The sequence below is a fragment of the Castor canadensis genome, chromosome 5 (genome assembly GCF_047511655.1).
Source record: "Castor canadensis chromosome 5, mCasCan1.hap1v2, whole genome shotgun sequence".
In the NCBI taxonomy this organism is placed as follows: domain Eukaryota; kingdom Metazoa; phylum Chordata; class Mammalia; order Rodentia; family Castoridae; genus Castor; species Castor canadensis.
In genome coordinates, this window is record NC_133390.1 from 129,988,365 (window position 1) to 130,015,221 (window position 26,857).

The 26,857-nt window shown below is 37.2% G+C and overlaps 1 protein-coding gene across 33 annotated transcripts in view; it reads left to right on the plus strand.

Annotated features, from left to right (window-relative positions):
* Positions 1 to 26,857, plus strand: part of Arpp21 (cAMP regulated phosphoprotein 21) — a 148,373-nt gene that overhangs the window by 66,397 nt on the left and 55,119 nt on the right. For 21 of the 33 annotated variants that reach the window (XM_074074126.1, XM_074074128.1, XM_074074130.1 and 18 more), the window contains 6 exons: positions 2,776 to 2,884; positions 4,758 to 4,859; positions 10,880 to 10,917; positions 12,639 to 12,698; positions 15,740 to 15,972; positions 23,579 to 23,812. In XM_074074126.1, the coding sequence (XP_073930227.1) occupies positions 2,776 to 2,884; positions 4,758 to 4,859; positions 10,880 to 10,917; positions 12,639 to 12,698; positions 15,740 to 15,972; positions 23,579 to 23,812 (776 nt within the window). Of the gene's footprint in view, positions 1 to 2,775; positions 2,885 to 3,247; positions 3,339 to 4,757; positions 4,860 to 10,879; positions 10,918 to 12,638; positions 12,699 to 15,739; positions 15,973 to 23,578; positions 23,813 to 26,857 lie in introns of those variants that run through there. The other 12 variants (XM_074074138.1, XM_020163729.2, XM_074074139.1 and 9 more) reach the window with 12 other exon arrangements.

Sequence of the window (26,857 nt, forward strand, 5' to 3'; positions counted from 1 at the left end):
CAAAATATACTTTTAAACATGATGGGATTAATAATTTAAGCTATTATATTCTAAGTTTTGAAGAAATAAGATATTTGAGAAGTGGTCATCAAGAATGTACTTTGCTTAATTTCCATCAGAGAAAAAAATGTTCTTTCTCGAAGTATTTACATTATTGATTAATTTTATACTATATGATCAATGTATGTTTTCCTAAATATAGTCTGTTGTGAAAAACAGCACTATAAGAAGTGGAAATGAAATTTCAAAAGTAATATTTCAATAGCACACTTTAAATGGAGAGGTTTCAAAATGAGGACAAAGGTTGTCATTCCCTTCCTAAGACACCCATAGATTTTAAAATGTATATAGATAACATGATTGATTTTGGTCAATGTGAAACATAAATCCAAGTTTTCAGACATCTTCCTGATGCTCTAAATTTGAATATAGGCTCCTAAAACCAAACTCTATCTGTCTTGTTTTATAATTACAGAATTTATGACCTCATATTTTATTCAGTGGTTCTTTTTATCTGCCTCTGAATTATAGTGATTTACAATAGCTGTGCTAAATTTTTATTAGCCCACACATTGATTAATTTATTCATTCACCTGTATGATGCTTCCCATGTGCCAGGCATGGATATGGGCACTGGGGATTAAGTATTTTAAAGAATAGGGTCCTACCCACATGAAACTTGCATCCTAGTTGTAGTTAGTAACCAAGGATCTCACTCTACTGGCTTCCCATCTTTAGAGAAAAAATGAGACTAAAATAAATTTGCCTTACACTTATGAATCTAGAAGTCCACATTCTCAAATCACTTATTTCTACATGAATAGCTGCAGCTTGTTAGAAGCAAATACAAAATATGCATTTGCAAACTATTTCATTTACTAGAGCTTATCAGGCTACAGAGCCCAGGATGTTAAAAGAGATCTAATTAACACTAACACAACCTAATTAACATTGATACAATCAACATCTTTATTTAAATCAATACCTTAATTTTACTTGCTATGAAAAAAATGATATAGCAGCAATAAGTATTGGCTGCAAATACTGTAATGCTAAAAAATTCTGGACAATTGTTATTTACAGTTATCCACAACTGCACATGATACCATCATAAGACTTTACAATACCATAAGTAATTGAACTGTACTGTGACTTTTCTGCACAGAATGTTTCATGTCTCTACCATAGGCAGCTCTTTTCTGGTCAAGTTCAATTCTACTCATTCCTTATGTTCTAAAATGTAAATGCCTATTTCCACTTCTGAATTGTTGGTTATATTTTATTACATTTTAAGTTTGATGATCATTAAGATAATGTGATGGATATTTGTTCTGTTGCTTTTGAAGCTGAGGTTGGAGAACTATATAGTTGGAGGGTATACTGTTTAATCAGAGGGACTGAACCTTCTCTGTGACAATGTGATCAGGCTGTTTGGTGCCTGTGGCCTACTGGACAAATCTATAAACTTGGAGTGGAAGATTCTCTGAGGAATGTTTCCTTGTCTTTAAAAGAGGCAAAAAAGCTTATTTCTACTACATCCAACTTTTTCTATCAGGATCAAATGGGAAGATGACATCACTTTGCAAAAATTACCCATGCCACAGTTCTCAAAACTATAGCTGATATCATTTCAGCTTTCTGTTATCGCCTACTCATTGCCACTGTCATAATTCTTGAACATGGATTTAAGGAAAGAGTGGCTCTTATCAAGGTTTGAAGTATACACATAAGCCACTCCTTTGCTTTCAAAGTGCTATTTGCTAATTTTGGCGAATTAAGCAAAGGGTCAAATTCCCTTAATTGCTGATCACCACCTTAGACCACAGATACTGTGAAGTGGCCTCCCAGTGACTACCAGTATAATGAACCAGGCAGGGACAGAAACCCCTTAAGCTTCAGAAGTAATATATGAGACATGACAGAGACACTCTAATGAGACTCATAAATTACAACTGCTCTAAACCAGGGACAAATGCTTGAGCACTTTCTGTGTGGATGAACTCAAACTCAAGTCATTCATTGAGTTATGGTACACAGTCATAATCATGGGAAATTAACAAAGTAGTAGACCCTTTTCATTTAATAACAGCAAATGATTAAGAGAACCTAAAAAAAATCAATTGCCTAATCAATCCTGTGTCACTGCTTAGAGCATTTCCCCATGTTAATCAGTCACTAAAGTGTTTAACTATCTCTGGCTTCCCCAACTACTGAACTGATTTAGAAGACACAGTTATGAATGTCAGAGTCTAGTGGAGCCAAATTCTGGAGCATTTGTCTTTGGAGAAAGACAAAAATAATTTGTAAACAATCCTCTCTCACTGTGGATTCAGAAGACTCTTGACACAGTATGAAAGAGATTCTCTCATTTCCCAGGCATTGGTGAGTTGATGTGCTCCTAGGTTCCAAATATGTATATTTGCTAGAGAATATGAGTGAAAATTTTTTGAATTCAGTAGAAGTAATGGTCAAAATAACTAAAGAAAACATCTATACCCTGTATCTGTGCAGGCTTTTAAATTTTTCTTTAACTTCAGCTATGGCACAAGCATGCAGCAAACCAGATTTTGAACTCAAAATAGCAAAAGGTATCCTAACAGTATATATGTGAAATGACTTTACCTACCTATATATTGCCAGCAACTCTAATATAAGAACCACTTGTAAACTTTTTTCTTAAGTTAAATGCCACTATGGGGGAAAACAGCACTAAAAATAACTTTAATTGGAGGGAAAAAAAACCTTTTTTATTGATATGTTTTACTTTGCTGGCAGACCAGAGCAAAGGTTTTGTGAACATTTAAAAGATGAAAAAGGTGAAGAATCCCAGAAGCGGTTTATCTTGAAGCGAGATAACTCTAGTATTGATAAAGAAGACAATCAGGTTGGTTCTCAAGTTTGAGAGTGGCTGACGTTGTTGTTTTTGAAGGTGGGCTGACTGATGTTCTTGTTGTTCCTCTGTTGTCCCTCCTGCCTTCCCAGCCCTCCTTGCCTCTGACACTACTGCCCTCTCTCTAACCCCTTGGCTCCCCTGGCCTTCCCCTTTGGCTTTGCTGGGTAGCCAAAAGCCATGTCCTGGTTGCTTCAGCAATGGCTCTGTGTTGGGCTGCATGGGTGGCGCTTGGCGCAGTTCTTGCTGCATGTCTTGGGGGGTTGGGATGCTGCAGGTTCCAAGCTGTGGGGGAAAGCTTGTCAGCCGCATTTCCAGATGTCTGTGTAACTCTGCCAGTCGCTCCACTCCCTACAGCTCTGTCCTTCCGTTGTGCACAAATTGAGCTGGATTATCAATACGGACCGATGACCAACCGGTGTAGCTGTAAAGAACAAACCTTGTTATGGTGAGGACAGGTGGATTTTGCAACTATCCTAAAATAAGCCTTCACGGAAAAAAAATGAGTTCATGTTTTAGTCATCCACCCTTTTTTCCATGTCTTATGGTCCATGTAAATTGTCTGCTCGTTTTGCATGAAGTGTAGCAGAACTTTATCCTGTGCATTTTGCTCGTTATGAAACACTATATTTTAGAATAGCTTTAATCATGGTACTTGGGCAACATAAAGAAACTTTCCTCAGTCTCTTCTCTGGATGGGAGGTGTGGGATTTAGGGTAAAAAAAAGAAAACTAAGTAAATGGCAAGAGAAAACAAATTTTAAATGATAATAAAAATAGTAGAAAGTCACATAAATGCCATTACAATTATACTTTATGTCTCTGACAATCAAAATAGATATTTTTGAAATTACTTTGCTTAAGAATTCTTAAAGGTAAGACAATATGCATCTCACTCAAGTTCTCATTTTAATTACTCTCAGTGACTCACTGTCAGCCAAAATGTGCATCTCTGACAAACTTTTTAAAAAACCTGTTCATCGTTTGTACCTCGTTTCCTCCCACCACCACTGCCACCACTACCGAGCTGCACTGTGGCTCTTGTTGACTATGAAACTTGTACCTTTGTCGTGTGCTTAGTGGGTGTCTGTTGAACAAAGGATGAATGTGGTGAGTGCAGAACATTTTGTCAGGAATGGCCAAAGCCAGGTGGGAGGGCAGTGGAGATGTAAAAGGGTGGTTTAGCTGATAGGATGAAGGAGAGCAATCCTTATGCTGGGTTCTTTGAATTGTTACTTTAGCTTTCTCTATATTGACCCTTATTAACAAACAGGATTTTTACATTTAGTTTATAATCCTAAGGTTCTTCTTCTTATACCACATCAATTCACAAGACCAATCACTAAGTGAATAAAAAAACACCAATTTGGAAATAGAGAAATAGTGTCCATATCTTCCTGTATGGCCCCTATTTTCTTTCTCACTCATGCTTTCTCCAGTACCCAAGTTGTCTTCTCTCACCCCCCTGGAACTAGTCACTTCCTCTCTTCCCCCAGCATTCTGCCTCCTTCTGAAGAATCAGAACCACACAGGTTAACAAAGGAGATGGAGTCCATCCCTGAGGATCTACTATGTACCTGAACTGGGCTGACAATTGAAGCACATTTAGGCATGCTCATTTTGGAAACATCCAAGCTACTTGCATCCAGTGAGGAAGCAACAGGAATAGTAAACATTTCCCATCACACATGCCATGCACACAACAGTCCATGTCCCCCAACTCAGCCTCCTCAGGGACAGAGGGAGTGACACTTGTCACGCTCTAGTCATTTAAGTGAACATTTACTATTCTCAGCTGACAGTTGCTTAATGGCAGGTTTCTAACAACTCAACTTAGATAACCCTCCTAATTTCTTTTTTCTGTTCAGCAAAACAGAATGCATCCATTTAGAGATGACAGACGAAGTAAATCAATTGAAGAGAGAGAAGAGGAATATCAGAGAGTGAGGGAGAGAATATTTGCACACGATGTGAGTAGTTGTTTTAATTGCCTCTTTAGAATGGTCCTTCCATCAGCAGAACAGCAGCCTATTCTCCAGACAGTGAGCTGGCAGGGAGGACTGAGGCTAGAACCAGAGAACAAATGGAAGTGCAGCAAATGAGAGTGTTTCTGGAAAAGGAGCTGGTTCAGGGAAGTGATGGAAAATGAATCAAGAATCTGGGTGTGTTCCCAGGATATGACTGGTAGGGGTAAGGAGGTATAATTTTGGTCAGTAAAATAGACCTGTATAGAGAGAGCTTGTAGATTTAAAGAAACACCTTCATATCCATATTGGGTAGCACAGAACCAGCAGTGGATTTTTTTAAATAACAACATGATGCAGAAGAAAGAATTACAAAGGAGGAGTCCATTGATCACACATGCATGTCCATATATACCGTACTTGAGTCCTTAGCAAATAGGGCACTACATTACCCTGAAGTTAGATAATATACTCATTTTCTCCCTGGATTTCAGCTCACATCAAATCCATGAACAATTTGTTAAGGAATTAATCATAAAATAATTTCTTTTGTTCAAATTCCAACATAGAAAATGTGGCTAGGATTTTTTGATATTTTTACCCCTATGATCAAGAAAAAAATGAAATTAAGTTAAATAAAAATAAAAGTTTTACTTCTAAAAAGAAATAAAGCCTGAGTTTAAATACAAAGAACTTAAGAGTGCAGGCAATCTCTGCCCACCCCCTCTACCCCCAATAGCTTTCTATTCCATGAAATCCTTTGGAGCCATCTCAAGTGATACAGATTCTTCCCTCTACAATAGCAACTTGACACTGTGGCCAACACTGAGTGGCCACACTTCCAGTTTTCTCAGTCTTGGTGTGCCCCTGGAGGACACACCAAGCCAACCTACAGGCCTGGGCTCAGTACCCAGCACTGGGAAGGGCTGCTGTCCTGGTGGCCTGAGGTGGGAGCCAGAGTCTAGCTCCCTCAGCAGTTGCTGGTTTTGCAATTTGAAGCTGCAAAGAAGTTAGCCTCTTCCAGCTCTGCAGTTTTCAAATTCTACCTGTCCTGCCTTTTGTGAACACACTAAAATAGGACTTTAATGATTGAACATTCTGGCCCAGAGCTCTGAGATTAACCAAGTGCAGGAAAGGGAGAGGGAGGTCACCATAGCTAGAAATATGGATGCAGTTACAGAAGTAATAGAACACCCAGCATGTATGTGAGCTACTTAGATTCTCGTTATGGTCAGAATGTTTGATCATGCAAAGCCAAGCTTGGCACATGCTGGGCCATTAATTGTGCTTGCTGTGTTCAAGAATGGAGTGATGAGATCTTTCCTCCTCATGAGAGGGCAAGGATCCCTGCAATGAACTGGAGGCAGCAAGTTCTTTTCTGAAGACCTTTACAGAGAGAACTTTTTCTGAAACTTACTTCTACTTTTATTCTTCTTCTATCCCTTCTTCTATCCCTTCTCTCCCTCTCTGATGCATTACACACACATACATACACACATTTTGCCCTCAGACTTTGGTTCTGGAAAGTCAAGCAATTGATGAGTGAGTCAATATTATGTTGAAAAGCAAATACTAGTGCTGGTGGAGTGACTCAAGTCTAGAGCACCCGCCTAGCAAGTCTGAGACCCTGAGTTCAACCCCAAGTAGCTAAATTAAAAAAAAAAAAGGAAAACAAATACTAATTACATTGACAATGCCTATGTAACCTTAAAGGTCCTTTTTCTTTTTTTTTTTTTTTAAGTTGTGCCATATTGCTAGACACACATGTGCTAGGTGACAGGAAACACAGCTTCAGATACCTATTTGGAATGAGGGTGGCATCTATGCCACTTCTTCTTTTGCTGATTCTCATGTCCAGGAGAGGTCCTAACAGAGATAGGGCCTGTGTGACTTCATTTACTCAGAGATTAACAGCTAGAGGCCGGGGTCCTGGCTTAAAGATATGAGGCAAGCATGGTCACTTGAAGTCTCAATGACTACAATGCTTTTTAAAAAAAGCAAAATCAGATTTAAATCTGAGGAAGCTTAAATGACAGGATGTTGGCATCGCCTTTCTGTTACATGACATCAACTGGTAGCTTTCTTGAAAATTCCGTGACTTCTTCCCTCTTCAGGAACACCCTTTGGTGGGATTTGTGTTGGCCAACACTTGGGACATCACCTATTCAAATGAGTGCCAGCCTGTTTCTGGGACTACTTTTAACCTGATATTGTAGCACAGGATTTTAAAATTGGTGTTCTATACTCAAAATACATTTATAGAAGAGCTTCCAGAATTAAATGAAATCCCTGATATCATTTGAAAAATGTTGTATCCATAAACATATGTTTCTAAACAGAAATTTCCTATTGTTTATCATCTTTATGTAAATTTTCAAAACCCTGAAAAGCTTAACAGGGGGAGAAAAAGCTCAGAGTCTTTAACCTAACCCATAACTCCGCCAGAGACATGCAGCCATACCATTAATATTATAATATTAATAAAATAATTAGCGATTTATTGCCTATGACAAATTATTCCTAAGTATAGCAGCTTAAAACAAACAAACAGAAAATACTTATTATATCACAGTTTCTGTGGTCAGGTAGTGACAGGGTCTGGGCAGAAGGTTCTAGCCCAAGGTCTCTGAGTAGAGGCTAGGGTTAAGTTGTCAGCTGAGGCGGCAACCATGTAAAGGCTTGGCTGAGTAGTTACCTGTGTCCCAACTCACTGGTGGTAAATAGCAGGGCTTGGTTGTTCACTGGAGTTAGTCTGGAATCTATATTCCTCACAGATGGGCTGTTGGATGACTTCATGTCATGGCAACTAGCTTCCCCTGCAGAAAATGATTCATGAAAGAGAGTGAATCAAGACACAAGTCAGTCTTTATAGCCTAATGTTGGAAATGACCTGTGTTCCCTTCTGTTGTATTCTATTGGGCACACAGACCCTCCTCAGAAAATTCCACACAGGTTTTCAATGTGTGAAATTGGGGGTAACCCTGTACTAGCAGAATACTTACTATGTCTTCTATCAACCCAAATTCTCAATGACATAATATAGTAATCTGAACTTTCTTGAACATACATAACAGCAAATCTTCCTTGTCTCTCACACAATGACAGCAGCACATCAAGGGACTTTAGTCTGTGCACTTCTGGATCACCAAATGATCATTACCACTGCCCAAATTGTTGAGTCACAAAAGCGTTCTTTTACAAAACACAATTAATGAAACAGATGCAAAGGATCCAGCATAAGGATACTCTATTACAGAAGTCTAATCATTTTCTTAACTAGTCTTTAATTTAGGATCTTCATAATTAAAAAAAAATAAACTAACAAAGTTGGTTTCCTGGTCAATTATAATTTAAGTAGTAGAATTATTCAAATAGGTGCAAATATTGAATAAATTTATCTATTTTTACTACTTGAAGTAACAGTAGAGAGTTCAAAGAGCCTAATATTTGCACATTAGAAAGGTTAATTTTATTTTAAAATTAGAGATGTTCTTGAGTGTTATCCAAATTTACCTAAGTGTCTTAAGGAATGTGTGTGTGTGTATGTGTGTGTGTGTGTGTGTGTGTGTGTGTGAGAGAGAGAGAGAGAGAGAGAGAGAGAGAGAGAAAGAGAGAGAATATATGTGTGTTTGTGTTTGTATGCAGGCACACAATCAAATATTTGGGTTGCTGTGGTAATTTTCAATTAAAAAATTTCAAATATAGTTTGAAATTTTTGGTATCTTAAGATAATACTCTTATTTTATTATTTGAGAACTAAATAGTTGCATATCAGCATGCAGATGAATTTAGTTCTCAAATAATAAACAACTTTTTGTAGTCAGTAATATTTGAGAAATAATCATTCATTTTCTTTGGCAAGAATTTAAGCTTATTTTATGGTCAATTCTATCGGATGTTACTAACTTTGGGAAGGTTCAGTTAATAAAGCAGTATATTTGAGAAAGGTATGTCTTGCCTGGAAGGTAATTTGCAGGGATATTTCTGCGTCAGTTGGGACTCAGGGAGGAGCTCACACATAGTCCTCCAGCATGTAAGGAGCTACTCCTGGTGAGAACTTCTAGAAGGGCATGTGGTGCCACCAGGGTGGGGGTGGGATGTGGAGGAGAACTCTGTAACCCATTAGGGAAAATTGCTTCTCTCCTTTGGGAAAAAAAAAGGAGGGTTTTATATCTGGGGATGCATATAAGTGACAGCTTTGAATGTTGTATTTAATTACTGTGACAATTTTATCTTTCCCTGCTATTGAATGTGCAAGTTATTAATACTCATTTCTAAAGTTTATTTTCACCAGCTACTGAATCACAGCCATAACTGTCTCTTACTGATTTATGAAAATGTGGGGAAGGGGTGATGAGATGATTTTCTGGGACTTTCTCAGAAAATGCTCTTGAAAGATATTTTTTGGGGATCGGTATCTTTGACTTGCTGATCTTACTATTTAATTCAAAATGGCTTAATTTCCACCCCCCAAATGCTGCTAGATTAACAAGTCTGAACAGGTCAGTATGTCTTTGATCAACTCTTTCAAAGTAATGGATCTCAACAATTCCAGTATCTCATCAGAACATTATAAACTTAATTGACCTCTCTCCAACTACAAAAACTGAGGAGGAGCAAAACATTGTACTCAGAGATCAAAAACAACCTCTTTCTTCACACACCATGACTTTAGTGAAGCTGGTTGTAAAATCAAACTAGAGAGAATGAGAAGGACAGGACCTTGTAGCTTACAGAGAAAAAATTTTCACACAAGCAAAAGTCAGATTTAAGAAAGCTATGTTTGAAAACTTTCTCTTTTAATTGACTGTTTGTACTTTTTGTTAAATAAGGGTTTTGAACACTTGACATTTGAAAGCCAGGACAAATGCAGAAAGGTAAAACTGAAAGGATTCTAGAGATGCTCTCACTGCAATGCTCAGAAAACCAAGGAGAATGCCAGGCCTAAACTGAGTGAGCCCTTTAACATAGAGGGAGTAAGTGATTTCTGTAGCAAAATGAAAAGGGAAGCCAATTCTTGCTTGCTCTCTGAGCAGTGGTTACATTAACAGAATCTCTTAGTCCAAGAATTATTGAAAGGTTATTAATATTTCTTTAGTTTTTTTATCTTAAATTGACCTGTTAAGTCTCTATCCCTTTAATAAGTCACTTATTCATCATTTAGAAAATTCGCACATCAAATAAGGTGCATATGTATAGATGTTTAGATATCTAACACTTTGAGAATAGTTTTGTATTACTTTCTAAACAAAGTTAAACACAGCACTGTGTTTTGTGTAGCAGTTTCTTTTGCTTTGGTTAAGTTTAATTTGATCCACCTTTCCTTGGTGTGCAATGATTATATAATTTCATTCTGTATTAAAAATAAAATAGGAGAGAAATGAACATTAGGTGAACAGAAATGAGAAAAGAAAGCCATTTACTTTCTATATGAAGAACTAAGAAATACCAGACAGAGCTTAATAATTTTTTTCTAGTTCACTTCATTTCAATAAAACTTATCTTCTGTAACTCCTCCCCCCCCTTACTCATGGTTAAAATTGATTCAGTTTTGAGAGACTTGTAGCCTATCTCTTTCTTTCATTAGAACACATCAGTACCAGGCAGTAATGACAGGATCCTGGCTTCACTGTGCTCCCACCCTTGTGTGGCTTGTGTCAAATTTGCATGTCTGCCTGGAATTGCACCCCTTCCCTTGGCTTTGTTCTGCACCTGGACAGCTCTAAAGGAGACGGCTGATTCAAAAGTCAACATCCACATTTCTCCAGAAGTTTTCATTCTCATCTCTTTTCCGACTTTGATGGTGTAGATGTCCTGATGAAACAGTGTCTGTGCCTCATAAGAATTGGTTACTCTTTTAATGCTAAAGAATTTTTCTCTTTTTTTATTTCCATCTCTTGTACATAATTTTCTTAATCCTTTTCCCTAGGAGGGGAAAGTAGTTTAAAATCAGGCAAAGATTTGGGATCCCTCAGCACACCCAGAACAACTGATACAACACCTTCTTTTCTTTTTTTTTTTTTCAGTCAGTTTGCTCCCAGGAAAGCCTTTTTGTGGAAAACAGGTAAAATTAAATTTGCCTTTACATGTCATGAGAGGAACAGTCTGTCATGTGTGTCCTGTATATTCCCATATACATATATCCCATATATAAGTGTGTTCTTGAATATATGTATAAGTTAATACATATATCTATGCATACACACATATATTCACATACATGTGTTATTTAACATGTCTAAACAGTATTCAATTTGGGGAAAAAGTTCTCTCAAGTTACTTTTAAACAGAGAATTAAACATTTTCCATATTTAAAGTCTCAATTTCTGGTGTAATTTTTACCTTCACCAGGAAGAAATGTTGAGACCACACAGAAATGAACAGTTTCATTGGCTTATTGAACAGTATTTATTGAACAGTACTTATTAAAAGGTACTTGTGCATTTGATGTTATTGACAATTTTATATGCCCCATAATTTTATACATTTATACAGATAATAATCAGAATAATATTATTTAAAGTTTCACATGCTAAACTATTAGTCTTCATAAAAGGGCTAACATGTCTAAACTGATTTACTGTAACCTGCTTAAGAGTTAGTGAAGGGAAGTACTCAATAAATAAAGGAGTTTTGAAATTCATAGAACATCTTTGGCATAAAATCAGATGTTTTTCAAACTTAACATACACCTTTTAAAAATGGTCTAGAATGACATAGATATTAAAATGTTCCATTGGTTTCATTGCAGATATTCAGGACAAATGATGGAACCCACATTAACTGCACTAAACACATTTCCAATGACTCAAAATTGGCAATTTGTTTAGAAATATAGTGTTTGTAAGAAAAGTGGTGGTTGATTTTATTTCAGGTGTCAGCTTAATGGTGTCCTAAAACTGATTAAAATTGAGACTCATTAAATGACAGTCCTCAGAGAAATTTAAACTGGTCATTATAGATAACTGATCTTAAAAAGCCATTGCACTTATTAGCAGTTTGAAATCTTCAAGTTACTAATCCCTAAAAGAATCACTTCTTTTACAAGACAAAATGAAATTATAAAACACGTCTATATGAGTGGTTCAAACTTCAAAATTTATACAGATTTAGATACATATTCCCAATTTCCAATAGAACCAAGAATACATGAGTATTAATTTCTTGGCAATGATTCTGGAGCATTCCAACATTCTATACCCACACCAAAAATATTAAGTGAGCATTTACAAATCAATTTAGTGGGAAACCGTTTGCCCTACCTTACTCTGTAATCCTATTCATTTATACCTAAGTGTCATATATGTTTAAATTGGACTGTAGTCAACGGTATAATAATTGATCATATGTCACATTGTATTTATGAGCAAGTCTTGGTGGTCCAAAGAAAGAAAGATCAATTGAGTGGCTTCCTTATAAAAATAAATTTTGCTGGAATGTCAGTATTTCATTGGACTCAAAAAGATTAAAAACCTTAAGGAAAAAAATCACAGCCTATATATTTAATAACATCTCTTTCATACATATGTCAGTTTCTTTTATTCTCCTCTCTTCTTCTATCATCACTCTTTCCTCATCCTTTACTTCCCCCTTATCTAACATAGGATGAGGATCATAATCCTTTCACGCTGCCATTAATTTATGATGGCAAAATAACATCACATAAATAAAACATAGGATAAGGGATTGATTTACAGGAAAGATGGGCTATAGTAGAGTACACATCCATAGGACATTTAGTACTCTTAGATTTTATTTCATAAAAATCATGTTTTTCATTTCCAGTAGGCTCTTGGAAGACAGTAACATATGCAATGAGACCTATAAGAAAAGACAGCTCTTTCGGTTGGTATGGTTTACTTTTTTAAAGTGTGTTTTCAGATTATGTGGCAGAATCCATGTTAAATATAAGTGTATTAGTGTAAAATATTCCTGTTCATGAAATAAAACTTTTTCAGTTTTCTCCTTATAAAGTTTGTTACACAGATAATGTGACGTTATACTGGACGATTTGAGAGGTGGAACTGGAAGGCTGTCCCTTTGTGCCCTCTTCTTCAGGGTTCTTCTGAGTTTCTGTTTGTAGAAGGCCAACTCTGGTAGCACACTGACTTGTCATTTCCAAATCCATTTTGGTTAATTGTACTGAATTAAAATTTCTATGAAAGGATGCAATTGTATACACATTCCCAATAAAGGAAGATAAATCAATGGTAACTCTATTTGAGTATCTAACTTTTAAATCACTACTGTCCTTCATAGTAATTCAAACTATCTTTGAACACAGATTTTATTTCTAAAGAAAATTATAAAGTTCCTTCAGATTATAATGAACTTCTTAAATTCAGATCTGTGTGGGAAAAAAGGGAAAGGATGAAAACAATTATTTATGTTCTATACTAGGATTAAAGCTCTCTGGTAGCAGAGGGACCACACTCATTTGTCACCACTCTATTAAGTGTCTATCTACCATCCTTTGTAGGGAAGATGGCATGCAGCGCTATAAGTACACTCAGTATCTAACGTGTGTGTTAAATGTATTAATGCATTTGTGGATATTAGCATTCATTTCTATTATAGGAAAGGCAAAACCCAAAAACTCTTGCTAATTTAGAAGACAAAATATTTTTAAAAAGTTAATGGATTGTGTGCTTAGAAAGTATCTTTTTTCAGTCAGTCTGAATTTAGAATCTCATCATTGATAAAGCTAGCATAATTTGTTCTCTTATACTTTGACAGAAACAAAAAATTAGCAACTTTTTTTCAACTTCCTTTCCTTTTCTGGATTGAACCACATAGTCTAATATCATGTATTAGTAGACATTTTTTTCACACTTGACTATTTAAGAAAATAACCTTGCATTTCTCCCTTGAAAACCCAGAGGAAAAGAATTAAATTAACCATTATCCCTCAACTCACATACTGTGATCTAGTTTGTTTAGGCTGATGTGGACAAAATATGGGTTGTTGTTGCCTCCAGTAGGCCAGTTACTTTTACATGGTCCCCAAGCTGCCCCTAGTGGACCTACCATATGCTCAGGCCGACCATCTCAAGTATGGATTCCACCACCCACCAAAATCACCAAGCACAGAAACTCACAAAGGCAACTTAGGACAAAGCCATCTGCATAGTGGTAAAGGCAGTTCAAAGTGTCCACTATTCCTAACTTGGGCAAGAAAATAGAGTGCTCAGAAATGAAGGAAAATAAATGCCATCAATTGATACTCAGCTCAGAAACAGATCTTAGGATATGTGCTTAAGGACTATCCTAGGATCACATTCTAGTTACCTACAGAAGGGCTAGCTCCAATGACCACTGTTTCCTCAGATTCTAGTAAGAGGGGACCAGGGTTGAACTGATAACTTTCTTAAATCTCAAAGAACTGTAACAACTAAAGTCACTTGGTGGTTGGTGAGGGTACATCCTACCTATAGCCAGGTCTCTTCAGGTAGTCAGTTGTTCCTAAAACCAGCTATCTCTATTAAAATAGAGAATGCAAGAAAATGTTGAGGCTCAGGGCCTCTGGTATTTTCGTCCCCTTGTTTTGACATGTTTCCATTTCACTTTCTCCCTGACTGTGCAAACTTCATGTCACAGATTAGTTATTTCACTCTTATTATCTCTTGATTCCATTTACTTTCTTAAATTTCCCTGAAATAAAAGAAGTTTAGTAAGTAAAGTAGAAGCAAAACCTAAAATTTCCCTATACTTCTGTACAATTTGGTTGGTGAAAGCTTCAATTAGATATGCAGACTTCTAGCTCGCAGTCACACACTATTGTTTTTAAAAGATAACTTTTAAAGGAAAGCTACTGATCATGTATCTGTGAGATTTGATTCAAGAATTGAATATGTCACATTGCATATTGATATGAAATTAGGGGTTAATGTTCCCTTCACTTACTTATAATTCATAAGAATCATAGGGTATTTTAATGATTGATTATTTCCATCTTCAGAAAAAAAGATTTGGAAATATCAATAAAGGTATTTCTTAAGTAGATTGGAAACCAGTGAAAATGCAAATTTCACCAAATTTCCTCAATAAATCGCATGCAATTTTTTCATATTCTTAAGGCTACTTTGGAGTCCTTAAAATTCATTTCTGGCTGTGGAAACCACTTCCTTTCTGAATTTTGAATAGATGTGTTCTTTCACTTAAAGAGTTTTTTGCTTATTTGCATTGATACCCTTGGAAAGTTTCATGACACTGTACAGTGTTGACCCTATTGTTTTAACAAGCTTTCCTAAGTGAGAGAGATTAAAAGGCTATTTCCTTTGACCATGAAGCTTCAATTCATTGGGTAAAATTCTTACCATGGGTTACTAAAGTAATTTCTGTGATTTTAGTGTTGTTTGTCAAAGCCTTGGTGAAGTCAGATATAACATAGATCAGGAAGATGGAAAATGATTAATAAATAGCTTCTCTGGATCTTGCACATTTTCCCAAGTAAATTATTTAGTACTGAAGAGAGAGAACAAAACTCTTCTTTAGTGGGAATTATTTTAGAATAATTTAAGATTACAATTACTTCTGAACATTCATTGTTGATTTGAGTAAGGAGAACTTATCCCCTTCTGTTTTCTGTAAGAGAAGTTAACAATTACATTTTATACATGTTTGTCTAGTTGTTTCTCTGTCCCTGGTAGAGGGATCATGTGACATTTCTAGGTCTGGCTTTTCTGTTTGTAATGTGTGTTTTGTGAGTGATCTGTCTATACATCGTCAAGGCATTTGTAGCATGGTTGGGGGTGATTTAATTGAAGTGGTTGGCTAGAAGGGTCTTATGTAGATGACTCTTCCAAGAAAGGACCCTCTGTCTCAACACCACCCTATTACACAATATAACACTGTTCCTGTGCATCTTTCTGGTGGCCATGCTCCAGGGGCAACAGAGACGGCTCAGGGAGGACTTCTGGGAGTCGACAGAGCAGCTCAGAGAACGAGCTCAAGTGGTCTGACCACCACAGGGCCTGGAGTAGCACAGACTCTGACAGCTCCAACCGCAATCTGCGGCCCACCATCACCAAGACGGCCAGTTTTGGGGGCATCACGGTGCTGACCAGGGGTGACAGTACATCCAGTACCAGGAGTGCCGGGAAGCTGTCCAAAACAGGTAGTTAGTACTGAATGGGTTCACGTTCTGTTATTTTCTGTATTCTACCCAAGCCATATGGTCACCAGTCTCTCTGACTTTAATGACAATGACAATAGTAGTAGTTACTTTACATTCTGGGAAATCAGAAGTGCTATTTACATAGGTTACTGCATCTTTCTAGCTATGGGTCTATGTCAAGTTATTAAGCTCTCTAATATTGTTCCCTTATTGAGAAAATGTAGGTTATCATAAAATGTTACTTGAACCCATTCAGTAGCTTAATTACTTAAGTTTACTTGCTGAAATTTTCCCAGTAAAGATTAAATTAGATGACTTTTACAAAATGATTACCATGGCACTTGCCAATGTCAACTACTTAACAAAAATTATCTACTGTTTTTACATTTAATGCTATGACTTATTCCTTGCAACCTTGTAAGGTAATTATAATATTAATAGATTAAGTTATTGCATTAGTATACTGTCAGTATGATCCTGGGCATATTATTTAACCTATGTGTACCTGTTTCCTCATCTGAGGTATAAAAATAATAATTGTACCTATATTGCATGCTTATTAGGAAGACTAAAGGCCTCAACATACAGAAAGCAATCTGAATACCTGGAAAATAAAAGCACCAATCAACACTAGTTCTTTTTCATTTTTATTATTGTCTTTTAATGCTTTCATCCCTTCTTTGCAAATAAGGAAGGTGAATCGAAGATAAGTGTAGAGTTTCAAGTTTTTCTTCCCAAGGGAATGCTGATATTTTGAGACAGGTTACTGTGGCCAGTCATTAGGAAGTGAGACTGAGAGGTCTAAAAGTAGCAATCATCAACTTGAAGTAACTTTATACTGATGGAGTTTAAAAAGCCAACTGGCTCTTTATAGGGTCCTGAGCATCAGGACATGCTTGTGGAACACACACGAGTCTGGGATGATAGGTGAGCGGGAAACCAGGTTAGGACACTGGTGAATGGAGAACCCCAGTCAGACATTAGATGCAGGCAGACCTGGGCTGAATAGGTACCCAACCATCCTCATGCTGGATCAGGTGGGAAGGTGACTGTGCAAAACTCAGATTCATTATGCTGGTGCTTTAATATAATTATGTTGTTGACAAATTCCTACTAGGAAATTATCTCATGTTTTACTACATAAAAAAGAAATGAATAGCATTTAGTCACAGACATACCTGTACACTTTCAGGAATGCTCCTCAGAGAGGTGCAGGTGGGCTCACACTCTTCCTGCAAGTTCTTCTTTCGCCAGTTGTTGAGCTTGTGATTTCTTACTGTAATTAATTGCTCTCATATCCCACTATTGGAGCAGCTGAGATCAAGACAATCCACTGTGGTGCACTTGAGCTCTTGTAAACTAAGAAAGATTAAATAGTTTTAAATCTTAAAATGCAGAAACCAAGTACCTTAAATGGTGCACTTAAAAATTCCAGCACACCAAAAGAGCTCTTAAAATTTTTAAATTAATCATCATTTTCTATGCACTAACCCCCAATCACTTTCAAAGCAAAGCTCTTTGGAAGCATTTAAACACTCTAAGAATGCTAAAATGCCATGCTCTTTAAAGGATGACTTGAGATTGTTAAGTACTGCAGACTTTTTTTTGTCTCTTAATTTAAGTGTCTCCATTTGAAAGCTTGTCAAAGAGGTGCAAGTATGGAAAGGGGAAAGAATTTTGAAGACCAAGATAAGATGTCAAAACAAAGTTTAAAATTTCCCAAGATGGTGTGATGAAATAAAGCTGTCACTTTTGCTGCATGTGCTTCAGAACATCAACAAGTTCCAGGGATATTTTGGTTTTTGGTTTTTTTTTTTTTTTTTTGCCTTATTGTTCACAATAGAATTGCAAAGTTTTTTTTAAGCATTTCAGAAAGCAAGTCTGGAGTGTGACATTTAAGTAACTCTCTTCTCCTCTTCTAATTACATTGATTCTGCTTTGAAATAGATAATAAACTTTTTCCATGTTAGAAGCACATTTCTCCTACATCTTAGTGAAAAACATATTCTCTTGAGGCCTGGGCTGACTATCAGATGCCCAGCGCAGGTCTACAGAGTTTGACGTTGCCATTAAAAGCCCTGGAATGATAATGTCTTGGTGAAGAGCCCTGGAATGACAGTGTACTGCAACCCAATGTTTTCTTAGAAAGGGCCACATGGCTATGATATAAGACATCTGTCTTTTCTTGTATTGGCCAAATTGCACTGCTTTAATTACCATTCCTCACTTTTGAGTTCCAGAGCAATGTTCTCAATGTCAGCTGCATCAAAATCACAGGTCATGGCTCTATCCCTGGCTTCTGAGTCAGGAGGTGTGGCGTGGGGATCAGGGATGTATGTTTCTAACCAATTCACAGGTAATAACTGATGCTATTTGGCCCTTTGTCTAGGAACTGCACTCTGAAAATAGCTGTAGAGATAAGATGTCCTTTTGTTTTCATAGTTTTAAGTGGCCTGGTAAATTGTTCTCTAGATGCAAGAGTGTTCTTGCTGCTGTCGCATTCAATCTACTTCCTAGAATATTTGGGGATCCAATGCAATATTACTTATCTTTCCACTACTTCCTCTTCTTGTTTATTTTCATTACTGCATTAATACATCCAGGATAGTCTCTTTCTTCTATAACTTCAGAATCTTTAGATTATTGTATAGAACTCTTGAAACTCTAAATCTAGAAATGTTTTCATTAATTTTTAAGGAAAAAAAAAACTACAGTTTGGGATCCCTGTTAAGGAAAAATTACTCTAGGTGGGTTAGATAGGCAAGCAAGGAAAACTTTATCAAATAAGTATTATAATAGGAATCAAGGTTATTACAGTAGGGGAGAGCCATAGAATTCAGCTCTACTGAACCAAAACATGGGAGAGTTTTTAAGCACTGGGATGAGACAGAAGGTTTTGGATGATGCTAGGAGGAAATTGGTCAGTATGATTAGGCCATCAATGTATTAGTGTGTTTGCTAAGTATGACAGCTGAGGTAAGGTTCCTACCCCCACACCAACCTTGAAGATAGGCACTATCTTTCTTGATGATTATATTTTTTAGTTAATTATTTTGATTTAATTATCTCTCTCTCTCTATATATATATATATATTTATATACATATACCAAAACATCACATTGTACACTGTAAAAATATATAATTTTTATTTGCCAATTATACTTATTAAAGCTGAAGGCCAGGCACTGGTGGCTCACGCCTATATTCCTAGCTACTCAGGAGGCAGACATCAGGAAGATTGCTGTTCGAAGCCAGCCAACCAGATAGTTTGTGAGACTCTACCTGGAAAAAAACAATCACAAAAAAGGGCTGGTGGAATGTGGCTCAAGTTGTAGGTCCCGGTACCAACAAAAAAAAGGTGAAGGAAGAAAGGATTGAAATAATACATCAAAGAAGCCACTCACAAAGGACCACATATTTTACTATTCTGTTTATGTGAAATGTCCAGACTAGACAAATCCATGGAAGCAGACTTTAGATCAGTGTTTGCCTAGGTTAGGGTAGGGACCAGAGAGTGGGGTGTGACTATTAAATAATACTGGTTTCCTTTTGGGGTGATGAAAATGCTCTACAACGGGATGGGTGATTGTACAACTATGTGAATATAGTATACTTTTAAAGGATGAATTTTATGGTATATGAAATGCAACTCAGTAAAGATGTTAAAAGAGCAGTAGATAAAACTAAAGAGTGACTTTAAATCTTAGCAGTGTAAGAGTATTTGACCAGTTGGTCATGAGGGGAAAAAAAAAAAAACAAAAAACAAGGGATATAATAGTTTCCAATCAGCAGCCAGAACCCCCTCACCTAACCCTCACCAAAGGCACTCCTCTTCCTTCTTTCCCTTTTCTTCTTCCTTCTTCAGTTTTTAAAATGCAATGACCTTAGGTCAATTTTATGTTTAAAATCTTCCAAATGAATCCTATCATACTTAGAATAAAATTCCAAGTACCATTTCCTGCACATCTGACCCCAATCTACCTCTCTTACCAATTACATTTAAATGATGGCTTCCAGGTCTTTAAGAAACACAGCCTGAGTTGTAAAGCTGGCAGGAAACTGGAAGGTTTACATCTTAAAGGCACAGAAATGATCTAAGAAAAGGGAGGTGAGAAGCCTGAAGTCTGGAAGAAAGCCATCTAAACTTTGATCAAGTAAGGGTTCCAGCCACCTTCTCCTCATTGCTCCAGGTTTACTCTGTCAGTCTGAGGGCTTCTGACTTACAGAAGAGTGTACCGAAGTCTAAAGGAGGAACTACTCCTGGAGAACCACAGCTAGCAAGTGGCAGAACTGAATCTAACACCTAGAATGCTCCCTCCTGGAATGTGTTTCTGCTTCTGCAAGGGAATCTCCTCCCTTCTGCCCTGTCCCTTCCTAGTTCTCTGTTTTGCTTTGCCTTGTCAGTTCTTTTCCTATTTTTTTCTCTCTTGAGAGTTCACCCAATACTCTCACCTAGCAGTGCACCCCCTCCACACCTGGTTCCTTAGGATCCAGCTTCAACTTCTGAACATCCCACTGTGAGTAGCTTGGAACTTCTGTCTAGTATCTCCTAGAACTTGACCCAGGCTAGGTTGGGCCCTGCCCCCCTTCCCCTGGTTCTCAGTTAAATTACCAGGGTTGGGGTGGAGTGGGAGGGAGTGTGAGGGTGGGAAGGAAGGGGTGACCTACAGGCTTAGAGCTTGTTCTAGTTGCCCAAGTTTGAACTCTTACCACCTCACTCCAAGTGAGCTCTGGGAAATGTATATAAAGTATTTGGGGATCTGGTCTCATCTTTAAAAAATGAGGTTTCTGGAAAAATTAGATTAGAGGTCTCACAATGCTTGTCACAGGGACATATTGTTTACATCTTGCCTTGGCTATCAGTAAACCCCCAAGTAAAGAAAACCAAAAACACTTAATTCTCAGCACCCAAAACCCTAAAGTTTTCAAAATACCAACATCAGTTTGTTTTAATTTTGTGAACACTTCTAATCCCGAGCTGTTTATCATTATTGCTAGCAGCGATTTTTTACCAAGTAGTGCTGGCTGTTTGCAGAATGTTGTTCTGCCTGATCTAGGAGATCTCAATTTATAGTTGGTCAAATCTCGCTATAAGCTGATGGGAAAAGCCAGTTTCTGAGCCCTAGCTTTATGTTTAGAACTGAGCCACCCCTCCAAGGAAGTTTCACTTCATGTCTGTCTTGCAAGTATTGAGATTTTAAGCCAAATTTAGTCTTTCTTCCTTCCTTTAATCTGTGCGATCAAATCATTTACATTGTTTTTTGTGCCTTCCTGGTGATGTTACTACTTTTCCCCAGGTGACAGAAGAAAGTGTTACTATAAACTCAGTGATTAACAACCATCTTTCTAAAGCCAAAATTAACTCACTCTTTGGATTTGATTTTGATCCTTCAGTCTATATGCCCCTCCTCCAACACCCTCGCCCCAGGCCAGCAGAAGCTCAGACCTCAGATCAGCTGCCTGAGAGGCTTCATTGGCCCAGCTCTTTTCTCTTCTCCCTGTCACTGGAAATGAACTGAATCATTTTCCTCTGACCCTAAGCATTTGTGTGCAGAATGTTTGGCACTGCTTTAGTGATTAACTCGTTCTATGGCATCAAACCATTCACAGCAAGTCCATAAACAAACTCTATAGGGATAATGATCTTGTAGTCATAATTTCAGTGTTATAATCTAAAAACTCTTTTTTTTAATTTTCAATATTTCTTTTACATCCTTTGCTTTTCTCCCCATATATTACTCAGAACCTCGTCATCATTTTAAACTATTCAGATGAAGCATCCTGAATGAACCTAAAACTTTATCATTATTAATAATCAAGTCATGAGAAAAGCAGAGAAGATGCCCAGTTGAGAACCCTGGTAGCCAGCCATGGTGTACTGCTATGCACACTTTAGGGAGACAGTACAGGTCAGCATTAAAGCTTGGGCTGGAGATTAGTTGGCCTCGATCAAATCCCAGCGCTGCCATTCTCTAGCTATATGAGCTGGCTTTGGTTATCTAACTTTTCTTTACTCTCTTTCCCTATCCATTGATGCAGTACAACTATTTGTTATTAAAGTGTTTATTCTGGTGCTTACACATACTAAGTGCTCAATAAATATTACTTTTCTCTGTCTCGAAAGTCATCAGACTCTCCAAATTGCCCCTGTTCTCTGCTATTGCATGTTCTCATCATATTACTTGTCTTTTTTAGAAACTCTCCAGTTTAATTCCAGGGTTCTTTTTAAAATCTTGGAAAGAATGTTACCTATTGCTTTTCTTTTTTTGACCTTTCATGACACAGAGGAATCAATAATCATGGGCAGGTGATTTAATGAATGCTTTTACTTCATTCTTGCAACCTGTGATGTTCAAATCATCGATTAGTTTTATTTATAGTAATAGAAATTTTGCTTGGAGTAATGTCTCTTCAATGCTCTAGTTCATACTTAGCTGCACACGGCCACAGTCACAGCACTGGGGCTGCCTCACTCTTGCCACAGTGAAGGTGGTGAGTATTCAGGGAATGATGGCGTGTGGCAGGTGTTTCTCTCTTTGATCACAGTGGAGAGAAAGGAGAAATATTAGAGATAACTTCCACTTGGGGATTCCACACACTGTCCCAGTTACGTACATGTTTTAGAAATCCACAGTATCCCCAATGTTGGTTCTCTCCTATGTCACTAGAAGATGTTTCATTGAATCTGAAGGATATGTGATTGCTATGAGGGCTAAGACCTCTGTGGTCCAGCCCTTGGTATTAATAAAAATCAAATATGTGAAATATGGTACAGCATTTTAAGCACTTATATCATGTGCTTAAAAACAAGAATAATAACACCCTCTATCTCTTTATTACATAGTTTGTGCCAAGCCTCTTGGCTCACATCCTCTTTTTTGTCTTAAATCCTTAATATCCAAAATTGATGTTGTTCCATCATTACACAAAAGGAAATTAATATTCAATAGTTCAAAGTTGTCCCTGGTCAGAAAGAATCAGATTTCAGATTCATCCATTTCTCCTTGCCTTTCAGTCCTCCGTGTGTTCTCCTAAACTATTCACTCCTTTCAAAAGATACTATTTGATTTTTACATTTGTTCACTCATGGGCTGGGTTTGTAGCTCAGTGGTAGAGCATTTGACTACCATGCATAGGCCCTGGGTTCCATCCCCAGCACCACATTCCCCCTCCCCAAACTTGTTCACTCATATATGCTATGCTCTCAACAGGAATGGTCCAGTTTTTCTAATCATATATGGGAGAAAAATACTGTTTCTCTAATTACTCAGAATCTGGGATTTTGCAGGAACTGATTTTGGAGCTTTAAATCTCATTTACCCATTTATCACCTAGTCTTGTGTTAAAATCCTGAAAGAGACAGGCAGGCAGGGCTCATTTTCAATTACTCTTTTCTTAGAAAATGGACACATCTGAAAAACACATCGCAAAGAGTTCTATAAAATGTAAGCCCAAAATATAGGAGGGGTATTAGTTAACCTGGTCCTATAGCTTGTACCTCAGATTCTTTAATGGTTGGTTATAGAAAAGTAAGCATTTAGACACAGACTTGTTTCTCTCTGCTTCTCTGTTTACCCAATGATTTCATGATTCATATCTCTGTGCCAGGTTCTGAGTCTTCCAGCAGTGCAGGCTCCTCAGGATCGCTGTCCCGTACCCACCCCCCTCTCCAGAGCACACCCCTGCCCTCCAGCATGGCAGCTGGCTCTCCTGGCTGTGTGCCCTATGCAGAGAATGGAATGGGGGGCCAGGTCCCTCCCAGCAGCACCAGCTACATCCTCCTTCCACTTGAAGCTGCAACAGGCATCCCACCTGGAAGCATCCTTCTTAATCCACACACAGGTTAGTTATTGCATGCTATTTATTAGGGACACAAGCTCATCAAAAGTGTTTTTTTGTGTTTGATATTTTGAATTTGCTAGCAACTTTTGTGAAAATTACTGAACAGGACACTGGGTGTGTGAACTGCTGTGGCTTTTTTTTTTTTTAGTAAGAACCAATTATAGCTATGTATAATACTTCATGTCTAAATGAATATAGACACAGATCCTTCCCAGAAGCATCCCCCATTCTTTGTGTCTTCTTCACTAGTCTAAGGTCATGGTGTTTAAGGTCTGACCTAGAAGCTAAGGTCAGAGACAACAGTGTGATAAGCTTGGATATACTATACAAAAATTAGTGTTTCTCAGACCTCACCCCTGGTTAGCCTGTACCACATCAGAAGAGCTTTGAATTAAATATGTTTCAGGAACTTGGAGACGCATAGTAGGTTCTTAACTATAGAAGCTGATTTCTTACCACAGAGCTTCAGCCAGATCCTATGGGAGAATAAGGAGCATCAGTGGCACAGAGGATAAAGAGAACAAATTCATAGGGATAATGGGCTTAACCTGGTTATGCTGGGGTTTGGGAAATTGTTTCCTTCATGATCATGGTTTCCTCCTTGATGAATGACCATTAGTTATTTCACTTTTAATTTCTCTAGTGGGTCAGTTAACTTCCACATTAATTCCAAAGGATTTAGGGGTGGAGGTCCTAACATTAGCAGACAAATTGAACAACTGCTGCCTCATGTAGGAAACTTCTCAACAAGAGGCAACTTTGCCTGTGCCCCCAAGGCTGACTCATCAATATCTGGAGACATTTTGGTCATCATTACCTGGGGAGGAAAAGGACGCTCTTGCCATTGATTAGATATGAGCTAGAGATGCCACTTACCAGCCTCAAAAGCATAGGACAGCTCCTTGCAATGAAGGATTACCTAGTCCAAAGTGTTAGCAGTAGAGGAACCCTAGTTATGGAAGCTTGACATCAATGAGTTACTTTTTCAGAGACCTTTATTAGTGATTGGAAAAAATGGAATTGTTTCAGAATAGATCTGAAGGTTAGCTTAGATCATTCCAGAGTCTTTCTTCAATTAACTGAGCTTGGAAATGCAAAACTGGATGTGTATCTCATGAAAGTGATCTGACTCAATTCTTCTCTCACATATAGTGCTCCTAGCAATTAGTAAATTCAGAGAAACATTAGAACTGTAGTAAAATAGTTACTTGAATAATTGACACATTTTCATAAAACATATGGTATCTTCTCAGCATGGTGTTTGATTGAGACATTTTGAAAATGCTATGAACTTGAAGGAAAAGAAGACATAATCATTTTATTGAAAACTCCAGACCAGAAACATCTGAGGAGGAGTTTTGGGTTGCTTTTTATTTTATTTAGATTATTGCAAGTGCTATAAAGGAAATTAAAAGAAAACTATGATTGTATTCAGTACTCTGGGCACGGATCTGACTGTTGGCTTAAATTCTTTCACTTTTAATTGAGATAGAGGGTCTGATAAAAAAAGCACATGCTAAACATTTGTTTTGAGTGGCTTGTTTTAAGCAAAATTACAGTGTTTCAAAAAAAAATTCAACAGAGTTTTTAGGGTATAATGCAAGAATATTATTTGTAATGATAGCATTGTTATGCATGTGTATGTGTATATTATCATCTATAATCTTGTTTATAGAGAACAGAAATAGAGCACTGTTGGCTACAAGTGCCAATTCTTATTCATTGGATGGAGTCACTTAGAGCTGTTATGAAAATATCTCTTTTGAAAACGGATCTCAAGTAAGGAAAAAGATATAATAACTCTGCTGAGTGGCTTCCCCACACACATTTGTCTAATCTGACAAATACTAAACATTAAAATATTCTTAGACCAGAAGGAAAATGTATTACTATATTTTATAATACAGTTGAATGGTGAGATTAAAGAAATATACTTCTTGTTTCTAGAATATATTTATGATTATAAATTGAAAATATACACCAACATGTGTTGTGTTTTAAGTATGTACTACGTATTTTTATATCTATATCTGTATATGTGTGTGTGTAAGTATGTATACATATATCTATCTAATTTCTTATATAACATCGATTATAGTTTGCCTCCTTTGGGCTAAAACTCATCCTCTTTCACTACCATCACTCTCATCCTTTCTTAGATGACTTTCTGACAAGTGCAATGGCATGACAAAATATTTTTATATCAGGTACCAAGGGCATCTGACTACTTTGCTTCTCACCTGAATTTTTCTTCATTGCATTTTCTTGTTAGTAGCACATTTATAAGCTCCTATGGAAAGGGACCATCTTTTTGTTTTGCTTTATTTTATTTTATATTTTTTGGCTTCCACATAATGGATAACAAGTTTTAGTCATGGTACACGTACTCACAGGTTACATGTTACTGAGGAAATATCTATACCTGTTAAAGAAATTTGTTTGGAAAGTGGAACAGTTTTTGCCTAATATGTATGTTTGAGAAGGTACCTTATATATATAATTACAAGTGATAAAATATCTGTCTAGTTTGGGCATGGTGGTACAAATCTATAATCCCAGCTACTCATGAGGTTGAAGTAGGAGAATTACAGCCCAAGGCTGGTCTAGGCAAAATCTGTAAGACTCTCCCAAACATTGTATGCACATATGAATAAAAGAAAGCAAATGAAGGCAAAAAGGGCTAGGAGCATGGCTTAGGTGCTAGAACACTCAGGAGGCTCTGAGTTCAAATTCCAGTATTGCCAAAAATCTGTTTTCGGCCAGAATAAGATAAGCATTGATTTGAAGACACGAAATGGCCTCCAATCACAGGTTTTTCTGTATGAAAGAAGAGTGACACTTCCTTTCTCAGCATCATTGAGTTAGCTCTTCCTCAGAACTAAATGTTTGGCACACTGGCAACAACGTCACCCACCTGTGCTCTTGTAGTTCCCCCATAACAAGCACAGGTTTTAATTTTGTCTTGGTCTTACATTCAGCTCATAGTGGCTCCATTTCTAAGTCAGGACTTTCTTTCTTTGCTTTTCAGGCATCTGGATGAGTGCG